Source organism: Notolabrus celidotus, chromosome 22 (genome assembly GCF_009762535.1).
Source record: "Notolabrus celidotus isolate fNotCel1 chromosome 22, fNotCel1.pri, whole genome shotgun sequence".
Lineage (NCBI taxonomy): Eukaryota > Metazoa > Chordata > Actinopteri > Labriformes > Labridae > Notolabrus > Notolabrus celidotus.
The window spans coordinates 17,635,070-17,653,577 of NC_048293.1; the positions used below are offsets into that span (position 1 = coordinate 17,635,070).

General features: G+C 39.3%; 3 protein-coding genes across 6 annotated transcripts; all 3 read left to right on the plus strand.

The window, feature by feature from the left end:
- The first annotated feature begins 3,428 nt into the window (after positions 1–3,428).
- Positions 3,429–7,676, plus strand: cfap99 (cilia and flagella associated protein 99). Of its 2 annotated transcripts, none has more exons than XM_034675665.1 (15): positions 3,429–3,932; positions 4,014–4,158; positions 4,250–4,344; positions 4,450–4,556; positions 4,634–4,811; positions 4,924–5,004; positions 5,183–5,251; positions 5,359–5,445; positions 5,558–5,646; positions 5,852–6,056; positions 6,136–6,277; positions 6,369–6,520; positions 6,594–6,799; positions 6,872–7,064; positions 7,203–7,430. In XM_034675665.1, exons 1-15 carry the CDS (start codon positions 3,819–3,821, stop codon positions 7,278–7,280), a joined length of 1,941 nt encoding a protein of 646 aa, XP_034531556.1. In that variant the 5' UTR covers positions 3,429–3,818; the 3' UTR covers positions 7,281–7,430. The 2 variants fall into 2 exon arrangements, with proteins under 2 accessions (XP_034531556.1, XP_034531555.1); XM_034675664.1 differs by having other exon boundaries at positions 3,557–3,932; positions 7,214–7,676.
- Positions 7,677–9,312: 1,636 nt separating this feature from the next.
- si:dkey-21a6.5 (major surface trophozoite antigen 11) lies at positions 9,313–15,100 on the plus strand. 3 transcript variants are annotated; one of them, XM_034675126.1, is made up of 9 exons: positions 9,313–9,593; positions 11,472–11,645; positions 11,768–11,906; positions 11,998–12,086; positions 12,278–12,341; positions 13,112–13,200; positions 13,285–13,397; positions 13,496–13,652; positions 14,385–15,100. In XM_034675126.1, the coding sequence occupies exons 1-9, from the start codon at positions 9,545–9,547 to the stop codon at positions 14,537–14,539; spliced, it is 1,029 nt and encodes a 342-aa protein (XP_034531017.1). In that variant the 5' UTR covers positions 9,313–9,544; the 3' UTR covers positions 14,540–15,100. The 3 variants fall into 3 exon arrangements, with proteins under 3 accessions (XP_034531017.1, XP_034531016.1, XP_034531014.1); XM_034675125.1 differs by having other exon boundaries at positions 9,316–9,593; positions 14,382–15,100; XM_034675123.1 differs by lacking the exon at positions 9,313–9,593 and adding an exon at positions 10,109–10,230 and having other exon boundaries at positions 14,382–15,100.
- A 1,869-nt stretch (positions 15,101–16,969) lies between these two features.
- On the plus strand, positions 16,970–18,506 carry mrpl35 (mitochondrial ribosomal protein L35). Its single transcript, XM_034675859.1, has 4 exons — positions 16,970–17,076; positions 17,274–17,442; positions 18,003–18,147; positions 18,243–18,506. Exons 1-4 carry the CDS (start codon positions 17,046–17,048, stop codon positions 18,429–18,431), a joined length of 534 nt encoding a protein of 177 aa, XP_034531750.1. The 5' UTR covers positions 16,970–17,045; the 3' UTR covers positions 18,432–18,506.
- Positions 18,507–18,508: the final 2 nt, after the last annotated feature.

Below are 18,508 nucleotides of genomic sequence, written 5' to 3' on the forward strand. Positions count from 1 at the left end.
ACTTGCTGTCTTGTAACCGTTCACCAGAACTACTATTACTACCACAACATTCTGCCAAACAAGTGTTTTAAGTTTAAAGCATGTTTCAATGTGAATCAGCTGACTGAAGGTGTTGCCCACAGTGGAGACACTCAGCTGGGGGCTATGGTTGAGTGACAGGTCTCTTTTTTTCTCTGCTGTCGGACTGATTCTGACCCGGTTGCACTCCTGGCTGACACCTGACCACGTCACATGCTTATTTTTTCTCAATAAGAACCAGTAAACAGAAAACTGGACACTGTGAGTCTAAAATATGAATCTGTTCAGTTGTCCTGTTGCAGTAAATCCACATGTTGTCTTGGTCTTCACTGACTCTGCGTCTGTGGAGATCATTTATAAGCCTGCTTCACATGTTGATATTCAGCGTGTTGATTATTTTGTACGCCTCAATATGATCGGTTCTTCTGCTGAGGCCATTTTTAAAGATGTCAACAACAAAACAACAAATCAAAACTTAGGGTGGCTGAAGTTGTTTTCTTCATCTCCCGCTCGCACAAGTCTCGTTTTTCAGAGATTTTTGGCCGTCGGCAAACCAGCTGAAAGGTGCATTACAGCCATCTACTGCATACATGTCACATAAGGTTGCGTTTGTGTACATGAAACTTTTTGGTTTTTTTAATCGCAGCCTTTGTGATTTGAAAATTGCATTCTATTAAATTGTTATGTAAATCGTTCAGCACTACCCTCGGGGGACATGACTCGTCGCTGAACTGATTTGCCGTGATGTTTACTGAATTGCCGTTGTGATTTGCACTTCAGGGCCACCGTAAATATAGTATAATAAAATCTTGCTCAACCACATACTCATAGACAGGTATCCATTCACCTCATATTCATATTTTCTCTCTTTTGAACTCTGTTGATATTATAACTGTATTTATATTACTTTTATATATTATGTTATTTTATTACTAATATCAACTATTGTCTTTATGTGTTAATGTAGTGTTTTTTAATGCATTTGTGATATAACAACATTATGTGGTTGGAGGCTTCAAATACACTCTCTGAGTTTTCTGCCTCTTCCTGCACTGTATATTATTTATCTTTGTTCTGTTTTCTTGTGTAATTGTTTAATTGTGCAAATAAATAAAGATAAACTAATTTGCTGGCAGAATTATCACATTTGGACTGAGCTGGTTATAATTGTCCTTTGTTTCTTTAATGAAGCTCAGCGAGTGGAATACACCTGACACAGCAGAGGAAATATGGAGGACCTGATCACTTTATTAAATGAACAGCTTAATGCATGCAGACCACAGCACTTTTTTTTTGGATGAGTGTGTGAACATTTTTACAAGGGAACCCTTGTTACCTAACTGTAGTTAAAGCTACAGCTTCCCTGCAAGATAATTTAAGTGTTATTATAAAGTGTGCCTGCTTATTTTTATGTTTGAAAATAATTCCTGTCTAATAAACCCAGCAATGTGAAAGCTACATGACAGTTTTATAAGCTAGCCCCCATGCCAGTATCCTTGTTACACTATGCTACACCTCTTGCCAACACTCAGCCTTTCATTAACTGGTTTAGTTTAAATAGAGTGTGAAGATGGAGGTATAATCCCTGCAGAGGTCACAATATAGTTGTATGTTGGTTTACATGGAAAGTGGATGAATTGGTTCAGGGTATCACTCTGAAAATATATAAAAGTCAATAACAAATCGGTAAGATCTGATACTTTGAATAATACGAGGTGAAAGAGAGAAGTACAACAAAGCCAATGGTCAAGAAAAAGTCAGCTGATAGAGGCGAGTTTAAGAGGAGACTTAAAAGAGGACACTGAGCTTGCATGTCTGACATCCTCAGGCAGGGAGTTCAACAGCTGTTGACCCTAAACTGTAAAAGCTCAATCACTTCTTGTGTGACTGGTCAAGAATTAGGAACCATGAGTAAGGCCCTGCTAGTACACCTCAGGCAGCGGTCAGGCTCATAGGGAGTTAGCAATTCACAGATAAAGGCTTGAGTGTGCAGTACAGGGGTCATGTCTGGAGGAAATAAATGCATGGATGACTTTTTCAGCTGAGCAGAACAGGATTGCGTAACTTCAGTCACCTAGGTGTCAAAGGAAAGGTTGGAGACTAAAATGACCCCTAGGTTGCTGGCCTCTTAGAGCACCCTGGAAGACAGATTATTATAGTAGCTACAATCAAATGTTCAGACATTGAAGTCTTGATTTCAGTCAGACGGGACACAATATGAGGAACATCAGCATAGTGCCAGGCTTTAACATGGCATGGAGCTGAGTCTAATCTATGTAGCAGTGAAAGTCTATACCGTGCCTATGCAGGATTTGCCCCTGGGGAAGTATGGGAACAGTGAATAAGACGAGATCCAAAATAGACCCCTGGGGTACCCCGCAAGAGAGAGGAGCACAGGAGGAAGAAGCATTTCAAACATGATAGAGAAAGACCTGTGTGACAGATAGGACATAAAGCAGTCCAGCAGTACAGCAGTAATTCAGAGTATTTCAGACGGCTGGTTAAGACATTGTGGTGACCAGCAGACCTGTGTTTAGAGGAACCACAGGAGACTCACCTTTCATAACTGTGCCCAGTGTGTTGATGCTAAGTGTATGAGGGCCAAATGAGAAGGTGACACTCATCTCTGCTACAGGATTAAAGTGTCAGGTATGAAACTATTTCATTTATTGAATTAATTGTATGGTTTGCATTTGTTTGCACTGCACTGTAGTCTAATGAAAAAGGTAAAGTGGCAAACAATGCAATCATGATGTTAATTCTGTTTTTGAGACAACAGTGCCACCTATTGGACTAGTAGTGTACTTAAATTGTTACTGGGCACTTTTTAACCTGAACTGCAGAAGTTACCAGGCCTTTATAGCCTGTATTTAAAGCAGGGTTTTATATCTGATGAGAATTATGATGGTCATATTTTAAAGTAGCCTTGTTTTGTTACAGCCACAGTGACTGGAATACAGCAGTCATATTTTGGATTTGTGATCAAGATGAACCCTCTTTTTCTTTATTTATTCTATTTTAAGTTGTTTTCATGTACAGCACTTTGTGATACAATGTCATTGTATGAAAAGCGCTTTATAAATAAAGTCTGATGCATTGATTGATTTGTGAATATGAAATGTACCATATAGTATAATTACATTTAAAATAAATGAGATGTATTGAAATACATTATAACAGCCTTACAATCAATAATAAGATTATATGTAGTTTTGCACATCAAATATCCTGTCATTTGGGACCAGAGGGTAGTGGAATATGTGCAATTATAAAGCAGGTATTTCCAACAGTACCTGAAGGCAGCGCAAGAAGAGCACATACGTCACGCTTTGCTACGTCATGATTATTGTTATGGCAGCCAACAAAGGATCGAGATGTCAAACTGCATAGGATTAATAAAACACTACTATTTCAGACATTTAACAATACAGTCCAATAATAAAAACATTTGATCACAACAGAGTATTTTTGATATTTCCTGCTTTTGCTCGAGCTGCTCATTTTACCTTGATGATGGAACTGGGATGCACTTGTGTTTACGTTAGTTTGTTGCCAAGCAACGACTGAACGTGGCAGAAAACAAGCTGCACTTAATTGGCTCTTTTAAACATACTGCTCACTAATTTATGTTTTATTCAACAAAAGCAACTTCGGTCTACCTGACACTGAGTCTCGATTATACTTTTTGCTCGGACCATACGTGACTTTTGATAGGATCATAGACTGTATAAGATATATGTTTGCGGGTGTTTCTGCAGCTCTCCACCGCTTTCTGTTAGCTTTCTGCAGGCCGATATAAAATGGCACCAAGCTATGCCTCCCTTGCTTTAGAGGCTATTTCACTGCTCGAGAAGTTCAGTGCAAGCAGGCTGTGTTTGGATGACTTCATTGAGGAAGCTGCAAAGGACTTGCAGGTGCCCTTGATTTAGTATGAGGTTGGTGACCTGAAGATACTTGAGCTGACATCTGACTATCTCATTTGTGTTTTTGTACAGAGTTTTGAAACCCTCCATAAAAAGTTCATACTTGATGTTGTTTCTGGATGTGTTGAGCATAAAAAGTTACTGGACGTAGTCATCAATATCTTCTATGGTCAGAATGGGAAATGTGTATCGAGAGGTAATCGCAACCAGTTTGTGGGTAAGTCTATGAACTAAACAATATACTTTTTCTTGTTTTGACTCAGGATACAATTGCAAATGTGCATGAGTAACACTTATTTCTCCTTTAGTAATTTGTTACCTGGCCACATTTGCCCTCGATGACATTGGACTTCAGCGTTTTATCAACATAGTGAAATCTCTGGACTTGAAGAAGATGCATGCAGTAAGAAAACTCATTTGCTGATCATACGTACTGATGTTGTAGTGGAAATATCTAGCCATCAAAAGCCCTGACACTGTGCCTTCTTTCCATTCTGTTTGGTTGCAGTTCCTGAGTTTCTTTTTCTCTAACCTCACCAAATGGATACAAGAGGAGTGGAATACAATCTATGATGCTGCCTATGTGGAGAAAAACTGGATTAGCCCTCTGCTGAGGTAAGAGCAGCCAAATATTTCCCAAGGCAGTGAGTGTTATTCGGAGGTGAAGATTTATATGTCTATCTGTCCTTTAGATGGCGCCCTGAGATCAATATTTTCTTGGAGCAGCTTTCTCTGAAAATTTCCCAAGGGGATCAGATCAAGAAAGGCCCTTCAAAAACCACAGAGCCCAAGGAGTTTTCTCTCACCAAACCTAAACCTCCAGCTGTGCCTCTGCCTGAAATCATCCCACAGCAGGAAAAATGCAAACCTGTCAGCCTCCTTCACAGTTATATTTAATATTTAATTCAAATATTGACAGATGTTTGGTCATTGAGATGTTTTGAAGTGTATTGCATAACTCAAAAGTTATCTTTTTTTAAAGGCACCAAGTAGCACGTACAGGCCTCCAAAGGAGACGCAGATATTAGAGGAGATCAAACAGAAGAACCGCCAAAAGACTGAGGTACAATATCTGCACTTTTTAAATGGTCAAAATTAGGAACTCTGGCATATGAAAAAGTAAAAAAACCAAATAAATATTCATATAACAGGAAATTATGATATAGAACGTTTATCATATAATAATAATCAGCTAAAGTGCTACCTTTGTTAACACGACCCTGTCTGCCTCTGACATATAGGAACTACTCTATGAAGCAAATATGAAACAGTTCAGATGTGGAAACACGCAGAAGTCAGAACACACCAAGGTAGAGGCTGTTTTGTGATCACTGTCAGAGAAAAGAATTAACTGTCTAATAAGTGATTTAAAATGAGTCCAAAGTAAGTCTCTGATGAAGCGTCAATTCTCCTGCAGAAAGTGATGTCTCAAATTCAAGAGGACGTGGATTCAAAACTAAAATTCAACACTATTCACTCCTCCGGACCTCCTTCCAGTAAAAAGGTGAGATCTGATTATTCTACCTGCTTCAAATGATCAACCTTTGGTTTAGTCACAAATATCGACTTATTAAGATGTTATATTTAATGTTGTGTATGTCTCCAATTCTGCTTAGACTAACAGCTGGCCCATCAAGGTCAACAGTGCAGCAATCCTAAGGCAGGAGGCGCTGTATGATCGTCAGGCGGAGGAGGAGCTGCAAAGGTAACAGGTCTATAAAAGACTGCATCCACTCTAATGATGTCAGACCAATCAAAAGTATTAATCAGAGGCAAAGCAAAATCTACAGACCAGTTTTGTTATTACTTTTGTCATGACAATTTCCCACACTACTTGAACACCCTGTATGAAATATGTTGTCAGGTCTCTGCAGAGATCAGAAAGTCGTTTCTTTGTGTTTGTCATACAGAATGGAGCGTCTGATGGAGGGGGGCAGTGAGCGGTCATCCTTCCTGCAGTGGCAGAAAGAGATGCGTGAGAGGGATCTGCAGGAGGAGCTTGCCAGCATTGAGCGCAGGCATCTGGAGAGACGCATCAGTTATGAGGAGGCAGCTATGGCCCGCACACGCTTGATGGAACGCAACCAGAAGACCGCTCAGCTGAAGAAGGAGGAGGTGAGAGACCCCTTTAGAGATGTCCTTTTACAATCATGCATGACCGTCTGTCTGATTTCTGCTCTGTTTTCGCTTCTAGACCGCTGAGCTGATGGGGAAATACGCCGAGAAAAGGCTGCAAGAGGAAAAAGAAATGAGAGACTTGGTGCAACAAGTAGCAGAGGGCCACAAGAACTCAAAGGCAGCTAAAGAGAGGATACAGAAGTTCAAGCAGAGTATAGGTATGCCTCCTCGTTTGGCATCAGGTGTAATGTAGTGATGTTTTTGTGAAGATTTATAGTTGTTCTCATCATTTCTAATCACACTTTACAGTGAAAGAAGTCTCAGAGCAAAGCCAGGAGCTCCTTCGTCAGGCACTCGAGGAGGCACAGGCCGAGCTCAGCAGGAAGTTTGAAATCATCCGTGAAATCCGCGCCCTTGAATCTCTCCCTCACATCAGAGTGAAACATTTTGATGACACACAGGTGAGTGAAGGAAAGCACAAACACCATCTCACAATTAACCCTTAAGTATTGTTAAGTGTTTGTCCTGTGTCAGACTGCAGGCCACGAGCTGCTGGGAGAAATGTCCCTGTGCGAGTTGATGAAGCGGCTGGCCCTCCTGAAGGATGTGCAGCAGGCAGAGCAGCAGAAGAAGCGCGAACAAATCCTGGAGGAGAAGCAGAGCAAGAAGCAGATGCTGCTGGAGAAGGTGGAGACCATCAACCTCCACAGGAGAGCACTGGCACAGGCTGCCGCCATCAGGTCAGGGACATGTTTGGCTCTGAAGCATAAAGTATCACACACGTATTTATGGTGAGTTTTGGCATGCTGCAGGAAAGAGGAGAGAAAAAGCAGGCTGGGTCTTCGGCAGGCGGTCCTCCAGGATGACACAGTTCTGGCTCTGCAGAGGAAGCTCGAAGCAAAACAACAAGAGCGCCAGAGACTGAAACAAATGGAGAGCAAGAGGGCCAAAACCTCTGAGCAAGCAGCCGCACACCCTGTTAAAAACACAGAGGCACACAACAGAGTGAGTATGATACCCAAAACAAAGAAAAACTGAGCTGACATCTGTTTGTAAATACGTTGTTAGCTCTGTCAGCTCTGTCTGTTTCTGTTAGTGGAGGGATTCTTCACGCCTCTCTCTCTCTTTGTCTTTTTCTGCCAGAGAGATATAAGCTGGGAGGAATTGGAGCTAAGTTTAGAGCGTCATATCCAGAAGGAAACTCCTTATGGTCATCTCTGATGGAAACATTCAAGGCTTCAATATGTTGCAACATGCTTAATTTAGGCCTGAAAGACTTATTTTTGTTGCAGGAATTGTCTTAATCAGCTTTCCACCTGAGGTCATGCTCTCAATTTCATACCTTTCCATTAAAAGTATTTGCCACTGTGACTTTTTCCATGAGAAAACAGATTATTTTTTTCCTGTCGTAAGGCTACTTTGGATTTCGAAGTCTGATTATCCAGGGTTGTTTGTTCTGGCCTGTGATTGTTTACTTGGAAATAAGTCTTAACTATCGACAGAGGTTTTTTTTTTATGTCTCCCATGCGGAAGTTCATCCTACCTGCGTATGTAGCAAGAAAAGGGAAGTGAATCTTAATCTTATGATCTATAAAGAAATGTCCCTTCCTTAAAAAAGCGTTGATGTTATTTCTGTGGTTTGTTTTGGTTACTGTTCAAAATGTCACTCATGATTCATAGATATGAGGCACAAACACCCACAGCAAAGGAAGTACAGCGGCATAGAGATGTGACAGCACACTAAATGAAACATAATGAATATGAAAATGTATATTAAGTAAAAACTGTGCATTAACATCATATTTCAACATGTCATATTTTCACTCATTGCCAGTTCTTCCTGTAACCTAGACCCCCTCAACTTCTTTCTTTCTTTCTTTCTTTCTTTCTTTCTTTCTTTTTCTCATTTAATTAATGTTTCTTTGTTTATTGTATTCCATTGCCATTTATTTACTTGGTGACTATGGTATTTAAACAATGTATCTGATTATTTTACAGAGGGAAATTGATTTATTATAATTTTATTTGAATGCAGAGGCAATGTTCATTGTTTTGTTAAGGGAAAAAAAAGAACAAAGATGGGCATTGTACATTTTGAATTGACATCACTGTATTTTGCTCTGATTGTGTCCCTAATAAAAAGGTTTAATAAAAAAAAATTAAAAAATCATTGAAGTTGTCCCATTGTTCTAATAATAACATTTCTGGTGTTCAATTTCCCCAACATCTTCTCACATGCAATTTATGTCATCTGCTCCCTTCAGACTGTTAAACAGTAACCGAGGCCACAGGCCACAGGCCACACGCCCCCCCCCCCCCCCCCCCCACACACACACACACACACACACACACACACTCCACTGTCTGCCACACTCCATCATCTCATCCTGAACTGACTAATCACACCATGTCAACCTTTCACTACTGAAACATTTTAATACTGCCTGTAATTACTTCTATTTAATCTAACTTCCATTGTGACATTGTATATATCTTAAAGCTGCTGTGAGGAACTTTTGATTAATATCAATTTTGGTGCCCCATTGTGGACCAAGTGATACCTCTTATCTCTTGTTCTGTACATGCAAAAGTAGTGTTTTCAACAAAAACCCCATCCTGTTGTCTTTTAACAGCCAGATGTATCACTCAATGTGATTATTTGCCATGAAAACAGCCGAAAAAGGGTGTTTCTAAAGCCAAATGTCAATCATGTGGTCTGACACCTACCCCCACTGAGTGGTTTAAGGCATTAAAAATGACAACAGAGAAGGTATCAGTGTTGTTGTTTATGGTTTTGTTTGCTTTTGAAAGTCATAAAGAGGCATCAGTGTTGGTTTCAGTCTGTTTCTCAGCTGGTGAAAAACTCCTCATAGTGCCTTTAATTGTATTCTAGCTTTATTTATCTATTTTAATTTTTAATTTTTACTTATTTTATTTTATTTTACTTATTGAAACTTCTTCTTGATTGTACTTATGTCTGGTTTGCTGTAACAACTGAATTCCCCCCCCCCCCCCCCCCCCCCCGGGATCAATAAAGTAATATCTTATCCACATTTTCAGTGCAGGAGTTTGAGTCTAATGACTTTCTATTCTTAAAAACAATCCTCTCATTTTCTGTGATTTTTACTAATTCAAAAAATAAAATACCACCATTTCTGTCTCTTTGTACCATACATGTAATAATCTGCACAGCACATTATATTTGACCCACATAAGTCACAGTAGCGCCCCTACAGGCCGCCCCGTGCAGCAGCAAGCTCTCTGCCTGAATCCAGCCCATTTTTCTCAGTTTTTCCCTCTAAAGCAAAATCACATGATGTGTATTTTGTCATATGATACTGATGAGAGGACCTGATCCCACTTCGAGCGAGCGTCACTGACGTCCTTTGAGAAAAAAAACAAGGACAAGTCGACCACTTGTTTGTCAGGGATGAGATGCTGTAGCCGGACACTGTTTGGTGGAAGAACTCGATAATCTGTGGAGGATGGCCCGCCGGGGACTTCTGCCTGCGATATGCGCCGCTTATTTACTAGGTAACTTTAGACTCCTCTAACACCAAGAGCAGCTAAATACAGCAGCATATGTGCCATCTAGGTGTATTATTTAAATATACCATTATGCTTATTGTTTACTGCTCATTTTAAGCAACTGTCGACAAACAAGCAAACAAAGTAGCCTAGTGAAGTACTTCAAATGAGCAGATTATGCAGGGAGCTCTGAGAATAATGCTTTTTAAACATTTAACTTCATTTTGGCTTCTTTTTGCTTCATTTGAAACTTTCAATTCAGTCATTTTGCCTCTCTATCCCACCGAAGTGTCTTTTCTTTATGGTAGAGTATTTTTTGTTGTGGTATTGCTCTAATCTCTTTATAGGGACTTACTCTGCTGATGTTTAAACCTGACCCCTCCAAACTCTCTGGATTACAGCATTTCTTTCTGCCACTTTAACACAGACTCGTGTCCCAAAAAAAACTTTTGAGAGAGGAATATGTTGTCCAAGCCAGAGCAGACTGAAGCAGAATAATCACATGACCCCATTTCTGAATAATTGCACCTCACGAGGAGGATGGCTCTTTTTCAAGGAAGCACATGGCTAATGTGATTACTACCACAGTATGGGCTCTGTTTTGCTGTTATGTATAAACTACCCCCACCTTCTGAGTGGTTAGGTAAGTTCAGGAATATACTTAAGATGTGGAGATATTTAAGACACCAGGATAATAGTTGATAGAAGAAGTTCTTCTAATGTGCTTGTCTGAGAGGTGACATATAGTCACACTGAAGGCTGCTGACCTCTTGCTTTTTGTCTTTTTACTTCTAAGTAGTTTCCTCAAGGCTTGATCCACCCCAGAACATATCTAAGAGGGATGACTGTAGGGTGAATCCACTGAATTGAATTATTGAGAAGTGAAGACCAGTACTCGTCTGAAAATCTAAAAATGAAAGTAAAGTAGTTTTTATAAAAAATTGAGACAGACTTGTGACCAAAATTGAAAGCAGAAGATGATTTTGAGCAGTGTCACTGACCAAAATACTACACCTATTTGCTGGTCGTTCAACAATGTTAATATTCACATATGGATTCATGTAGTTTCATTATTTATTTTTTATTGTTTTGTGTAGTAAAGTATTACAAGATTTACTACACATTTATTCTTCATACCATTGTAATTTTTACATCCTTTACTTAGTGTCTTAATACTTTTCATTATTATATTTTTGTTATGCTGTTTTTTTTAATATATATATATCTATGCTGCCATTTACAAACTTCCTTTGGTTGTTTTTCTTCTAATGATCGTAAACACATTTTCTTCCATTTTCTTCTCATTCTTAACAACAAAAAATGAAAATAATTTGAAATCTTGCACAGATTTGTAAAAACACCCTATATCAAATCTCCAGGGAATAGACCGTCAGTATCTTTCGAAAATATTTTGCCTTAGTTTTGAATGTTTTAAATCTGACTTTGTAAAACCAAACTTGAATATATCTGTTGCCATCATTATGAATCATTTCTATTACTCAGACAGTTTTCACGTCATACTGACATTTGGCTTACTTGTTTTGTTTGTGTTTCTTTCCTTGGTTACTTTGCTCCAGTGTGAACTACTTGGTGGTTTGCAAAGCCATGTTTTCAAAGTAGCTTTTCCTCCATTCTGTGGTATTTTCATGCTGTTGTCATGCTTCATGTTCAGTTTGTGAAAATGTGAGCCAACTTAAGTAGCTGGTGAACCCTGCAGAGCACAGTAAAAGGGACGCTAAAGGTCACAGTTAAAGCCGTTAATCAGCAGTGCTACCGGCACAGGCCCAGTTATTATTTCTAATGAGTTTGAACTGCAGCTCTCTTTCAGTCCTCATCCAGAAACCTGGACTCTGATTTGAATCATCCAGTGTCCTTCTCTTCCAGGCATGGTGCTGAGCCAGACCACACTCACTCCGGCCGTGACGAACACAACTCTCATCGAGAATGTGACCAGTCTGACTATAACTCCCGTGATCCTCAGCAGCACAACCCCGGGCTGCTTTGCATTCAACATTTCTACTTGTGAGCCCTGTGCACCAGGATCCCAGTACGACAACAGTGAGTCAGAAGTCAACATTCAACTCTTTTGAGAAAACTGTCCTGTTACTACTTTGTGAAACGTTTCATATGAGATGAAAAATAATATTGAAGCTAAGAAAAAGTTCTTTATCCCTTCTCAGACACACTGATGTGTGCGTGCTGTGCCAACCCCGGGCTGTGTCTATTTCCTGGAGCCTGCCTCCCATGCACAACAGGGTTCTATCAACCACAAGCTGGACAGCAGCAGTGTCTGCCCTGCAACCGGGGCTTCTACACAAAGTATGAACACATATTGTGCTGATGAGTTCTGAATTATTGCTGATCATATTTGCAGATTTTTCACTGGTGTGTATTTCACAACACTTTATAGTTTCACTGGAAGTCCGTTATGCCACGCCTGCCCTCCTGGATCCTTCAACAACAACACCGGAGGAGAGAGTTGCACAAGTTGTTCACCAGGTGTGTTTATGTTCCTGTAGACTGGACTCACTATCAGCAATTAGTGATATGCTTTCAGATTTTAACACAGTCACGCCTGTAGTGAGAAATTAGATTTGGATGATTCAAAATTCTTCACTTGAGCTGCTATAAGGGAATGCAGGCTTTCAAATGAAGATAATAATAAAGTTATGTTTATATGCTGCTTTCAGGTTCCTTCTCATCGCAGCAGAGTTCCACTTCATGCACACCATGTGGACTGGGAACTTTTTGCAAGTATGTGAACAGCAACAAGTTTCTATTTCTCCCTATCTATTTTCTGCAGGGATCAGTCTGAAACTTTCATAAATATCTCTCTGTTTGAAAAAAATCTCTTATCTAACCATCAGATCAAACATCACATGCTCCCATGGCTCTGTTTGCCAGCACAGATGCTCTACAAGACCTGATCCTCAGTCTCTGCTTTGATAAAAGAGCTGACTGTACAGCATTTTTAGTGGCATGCATGACCATGCTCAGGAGGATATAACATGGGATTTATAGCACATATATACATATGAAAACGCTGTACATTCAAGGGCAATATGAGCATTTTCAATAATCTATTTTTTCTTAATCTAGGCAGAGATGCTGAGCAACAGGCCAGCAGTTTTTTAGTCAATACGACATGATAAAGATATAGATTTAGGCATCTACGGACGAGGACATCTTCAAGGTTCCTGATCTCAAATGAGGGATACACTGATGGATCTACATTTAGATTGATCATGATCTCATATAGATTTTTAAGTCATCCCAAAACTATCAGTTCATATCTTTTTTAGGCTGTGTACATCATTATTTAACCTATTTAAAATGACAGCTTTCAAACCACTTCCCACATGTCTTCTAGCAGTGTGAAAACAAGCTGCTGCAACAGCTTAGAATCAAATCAGCTTTGCCATTTTCCAAAAAATGTTGCAACGTCACTCGTGGCAGCCATTAAATCAGTCCCTTTAGAGTCCATGCTGTCCACAAACAAACAAACATGTCCATCTCTCTGGCAGCTCCTCTGGCTGTCCCACCTGTGAGACGTGTCCCGGAGGAACAGAAGCTCTACAAACCTCCACTCAAGTGTGCACACAATGTCGGCCAGGTAAATAACAATAGAGTTTGTGAGAACAGCTGCTAGTAAAAGAAACGGGAATGTCCCATTGAGCTGGTATCTGCTTTTGAACAGGCATGTTCAAGGCTTCCCATCAGACTATGTGTCAGATCTGCAGCAGTGGTTTCTATCAGATTCACTGGGGTCAGGAGAACTGTGACGTGTGTCCGGAGAATCACTACTGCCCCGTGAGTACAACACTTTCACAGCCTATGAGAGAAAAGGAAGCAGTGTTTGTGAGGTTAATGTTGCAGTTTTTGTGACAGTGTCTTTTTATTTCTCTTAGAGTCCAGATGTGAACCCCATCAAGTGTCCCAATGATGCTTTTTGTCCGGCGGGCAGCTTGGCTCCAGGATACTGCATGGAGACTTTCTTTCGCAAAGCTGGGGACACATGTGAACTAGCTCCTGTCACTATCGCTCTTTTAGTTATAAGTGGAGGAGGTGAGTATCCTCTTTGGTTAAGGCTTCTCCTTTAATTCGACATCATGTTAAGAACATGGGACTTACAGTAATGCATTACAAACCGATTGCCTTTAAAGTTGACAAGCTGCATTTGCAATGTCCCTCTTTAATAAGATCTAATTACAGGCAGAAAATATCTTCAAAGTCAGTGTTGATAGTTTGTGTTTGACATGCTAATAGCTTCCATAAGATAGTGTTAGGCATGCTGTGAAAGAGTTTATTATTTACACTCATAAAAGTAAATGGGAAAAAATGAGAAAACAAGTTTTCAGTGTTGCTCCAGAAAACAGCAAGGTCCTCTAATCAGAGACAACAAACTAAATAGAAATATTTTATTACTGAAATGTGTGTTTTGTTTGTTACAGTAATATATATATATTTCATGTCATAGCATAACGTATTTTATTGGGATGTGAAGTTATTGTCTTCAGAATGCTGTTTTTTAGCCTGTGATATATTTCACTTTCATTTCAAAGAGACTGTTTATGCAATAAAACTTTCGGTAATTCAGGCTCATGAGAATAGTTGCACTTAAACAGATTATATATATATAATGTTTTGCGTCACAGTCAAGCACAAACAAAACCTTATTAAATAAAATAAGAGTTATGCTCCATTTGAAGCATCTGTCATGTGCTTGTGTGAAAAGCCTCACCGCAGAGAGTCATATCCTGTCTCATCCTCTGCTGTGTTCCTCTCTCCCCGCAGTAGCTCTTCTCTTCATCATCTTAATGGTACTACGCAGACGGAGAGACACTGACAGAGAGCTGAATGTAGCTCGAGCTCCGTTACTACGCAAAGAGCGGCCGCAGGGCCGATATTACGGGATCCCGTGTGATGCAGAGCCTGTGTACGCTGGCTGGTGAACCAAAGGACATTAAATGTAGGATAAAACCGAGTGAATTCTGGAAACGGATTCCAACTGAAGACAAAGAACTTATAGAAGAAGATTTTTTATGTGGTACATTTGAATATATATTATTGAGAAATGGACGTTGACTGTTTTGTGACTTGTTGTAGTCTGACACTGTTACAGCCGTTCCACTCAGAGACGAACACTCTGCTTGTGTAAACTAGGTTATTAGATTATGAGAGGTATGTATGCTGGGCTGCTGAAGTCGAGATGTGCGCCTCAGCTGGGTGGGAACTTCTCTCTTATGAAAAGCACTTTTTAAAAAAAATAAGTAATTGATTTACTTTGCACTCGTGTCTCTGCTGACATGTGGGTGCGTCCATTAACTACTGAAAGTACCAGAGAGGTGTGATGTGTGGATGGTACCTTGTGTTTATTTAATACGTTTGATTACAGTGCCGTGTGGTCTGTAGTCACAATGGTACATTTGCTTTAATGTTTTTCATTTGCTTTTTTAAAAATTATATTTGTATGTTTTAAAGGAAAATAAATAAAAATGATTAATTACTTATTACTTACTCTTCGTGCTCTTTTGGATGATGTTACAAACTTAAGTTCTGAAAAAATATGGTAAAAAAAACCGTAGCAAATGTATTTACTTATTTCCCTGCATTTATCTTAGATACAAAGTTGCAAATTATTGTTTCTGTTTCTATTCTAGTATCTTAGTGTCATAGTGATTTCTGATTTGTGGTACAATATAAAAAAAGTAAGGGTTTGCGTCACTTCGTATATTCACAGGATAAAGCAGCGCAATAGTTCGAAGTTGCTCCTGGGCATATTCCACTATGAAGAGTGAAGAGAGCTGACATGTCAACCGGACTGTGGTTATGCTCCACAGAAGTAAACAATTATTTCCACTTTGTGTAAGCTTCCAAACTCAGACTGTGACAAGAAGCAGATCTCAGGGTCAGAAAAACAAGTTTACAGAGCGAGACAGCCATGGAGAAGAAACATGGATACAGCTGACAGATATACAGTTTATGAGACTTTGATCTTCAGAGGGTGGATACTTTGGTCATAGTGTAATTAAAATTTTACGTCATTTCCACACAGCAGTAGGCTGAAGAAATACTTTGATGCTTGACAGTGAAGATAAGAATATTCTATTAAAATTAAACATCTGCTTCAAATTTCACTGAATGCAAAATACTTTGAGTAGGAAGTACATGCTGGCAAGCCACAATGCCTCTTTCAGAGTTGAAAGTGGATTTTTTTTATCACTTTTTGTTTGTTTATTGTTGTTATTGATTCATAAATGTGATCAATAATGTTCATTGTATGTGGAGCTTGTTTTATCTGTCTCTGTTATACATTCAAAACAAGTCTAGTGCATCAAATTGTATGGATCCATGTGTTATATTTAGAAAAAAATTTATATACTACTTGAGGTAAAGTTATAAAATGAACTATGTTTCCATATGAAATGCGGTGAATTTAGAATTATATATAGAGGTGCCCTTGAGCAAGGCACCTAACCCCCCAACTGCTCGGGGTGCGCTGGTTGATGGCAGCATCCTCACTCTGACATCTCTCCCTAAGCATGTTCACTGCATGTGTGTGCATTGTATGTATATACTGTGTGTAGCATGTCCAAAAAATAGCACGAGTGAATTCCCCCCCTGGGGATTAATAAAGTACCTTTCTTTCTCTCTAAAAACATCCAGGTAACACTAAGTCTGTACAGAAGAGGATTAGGGCCACTGAAAAAAAAATAAGGTCCAATATCTATTTTTTTATTATTATTGTTCTGAGAAAAATGTCAGAATTCTGAGATTAAAGTCAGAACTCTGACTTTTTTCTCAGAATAATAACAACAATAAAATATATTGGACCTTCATTTTTTTTTCAGTGGCCCTAATCCTCTTCTGTACAGACTTAGTGTTACCTGGATGTTTTTATAAGGGCTTTCTCTTAATTCTAAATTCATCGCATTTCATATGGAAACATAGTTCATTTTATAACTTTACCTCAAGTAGTTCATACATTTTTTTCTAAATATAACACATGGATCCGTACAATTTGATGCACTAGACTTGTTTTGAATGTATAACAGAGACAGATAAAACAAGCTCCACATACAATGAAAATTATTGATCACAGTTATGAATCAATAACAACAATAAACAAACAAAAAGTGATAAAAAAAATCCACTTTCAACTCTTAAAGAGGCATTGTGGCTTGCCAGCATGTATTCTGAGATTAAAGTCATAATTCATATAAACTATATTTTTTTCAGTGGCTCTGATCCTCTTCTGTGGCGCTTCTCACTTATTTTTACTTTTTTATATAAATATCTTTTTTAAAAAATCTATATTTTGTAATTTTGAAAGAAGATGCAGGTCCAGTAAAAGCTGCTAGATGGCGACAATGAAACAGTAAGGTTTACGCTGAACGCGACAAAAGTCAAATTTGTCCTTACAGGCCTCCGTAGTTACCTCAGACTTAATAAAAAAACATGGCGGCCGCCGTGGCAAGGAGAGTGTCCGGTGGGTATCAACAAATTGTATATTTAAATAATACTATCTTAACTGTAAATATCGTGTGTTTTCCATTATTAACTGTTTTGCTCAGAGACTTGAGAAAGTGTTCACGTTTGTACCTCTATAATTAGTTAATGTTAGCTGTTTATCGTCCTCACGGTGACTCCTCTCATGTGTTTTCATGTCCTCCTTGTGTCTGTCAGGGCTGCTGAGGCCGCTGTCTGTCTCTCTGTGTGCTAAGACACCACAGCTCTGTCAGCTCTCCAGCCTCATTCAACCACAACCTCTCTACAACTCCGCTGCAATAGCCGCTGTCAGCGCTCCTCTGCGGGCTGCAGTGTGTCTGACACCCCGGTACAACATCCTGCAACGGTGAGACAGGGACGACTGCTCATCAGGTGGACAACAATGCACAGAGTAGAAATTAAAACCGCCTGATGAAAAGATCAATATCAAACCACATGCATCCTTGAAACGAACTGGATCTAATGTCAATGCCCAAGAATGACATTATGACTCCAGTCTAAATAAAGGCCAGATATTTAGAGTCCTGATCTTAACCCTCACCAGCTTTGGGGTATATGTGATTGCTCTTATCAACACATTGTAGGATATAGGAACATATCTGATTTGCAATGATAAGATGAAAACATAGACACTAACATTTAACACAGATAAGCACCAGACAAAAAAAGCCAGGTTAAGGTTTAGGTGTACACTTTATGCCATATAAAAGCTACTTTACTATTTAGCTTGAGATCATATAAGTTCAAAGTACGTTCAGCACTACAAATGCAATATATGTGACCCTTAAGTAATAGTTGTATCTGTTTGTACCCTTGTATATATATATTGTGTTACTTCAACCCCTTTAGTCTTTGAATAGCAGTCATTATACCCCTCCTTTCCTCTGTTTCTCTGCATGCTCACAGGGTATCATCACTTATTCCCAGTCTGACTCAGCAACCAAGCAGAAGTCTCACATACTACAGTGTGAAGAAGGGGAAAAAGAAGTCTGTAAAATCTGTGACAGAGCGGTTTATGAGGCTGCATTGTGGCCTTTGGATCAGACGCAAGGTACGGGTCTTTAAATGTTAACAGCAGAGTGTGTCTCTTAACACCTTTAACACACTGTGTTCACAATCTGACTTGTTGTTTTTGGTTGTAAACAGGCTGGGTACAAGAAGAAACTGTGGAAGAAGAAACCTACTAGACAAAAGCGCCTGAGGGAACATGTTTTCTGTAACAAATCCCAGAGCAAGCTCTTAGATAAAATGACAACCTCTTTTTGGAAGAGGAGGAACTGGTATGTTGATGATCCTTACCAGAAGTACCATGACAGGGTCAACCTGAAAATGTGATTTTTGTATTCATGTTGTGGGATCATGCTTTCTGTTTGATGATGTAATAAAGATATGTATGTGATAAAGTCTTGACT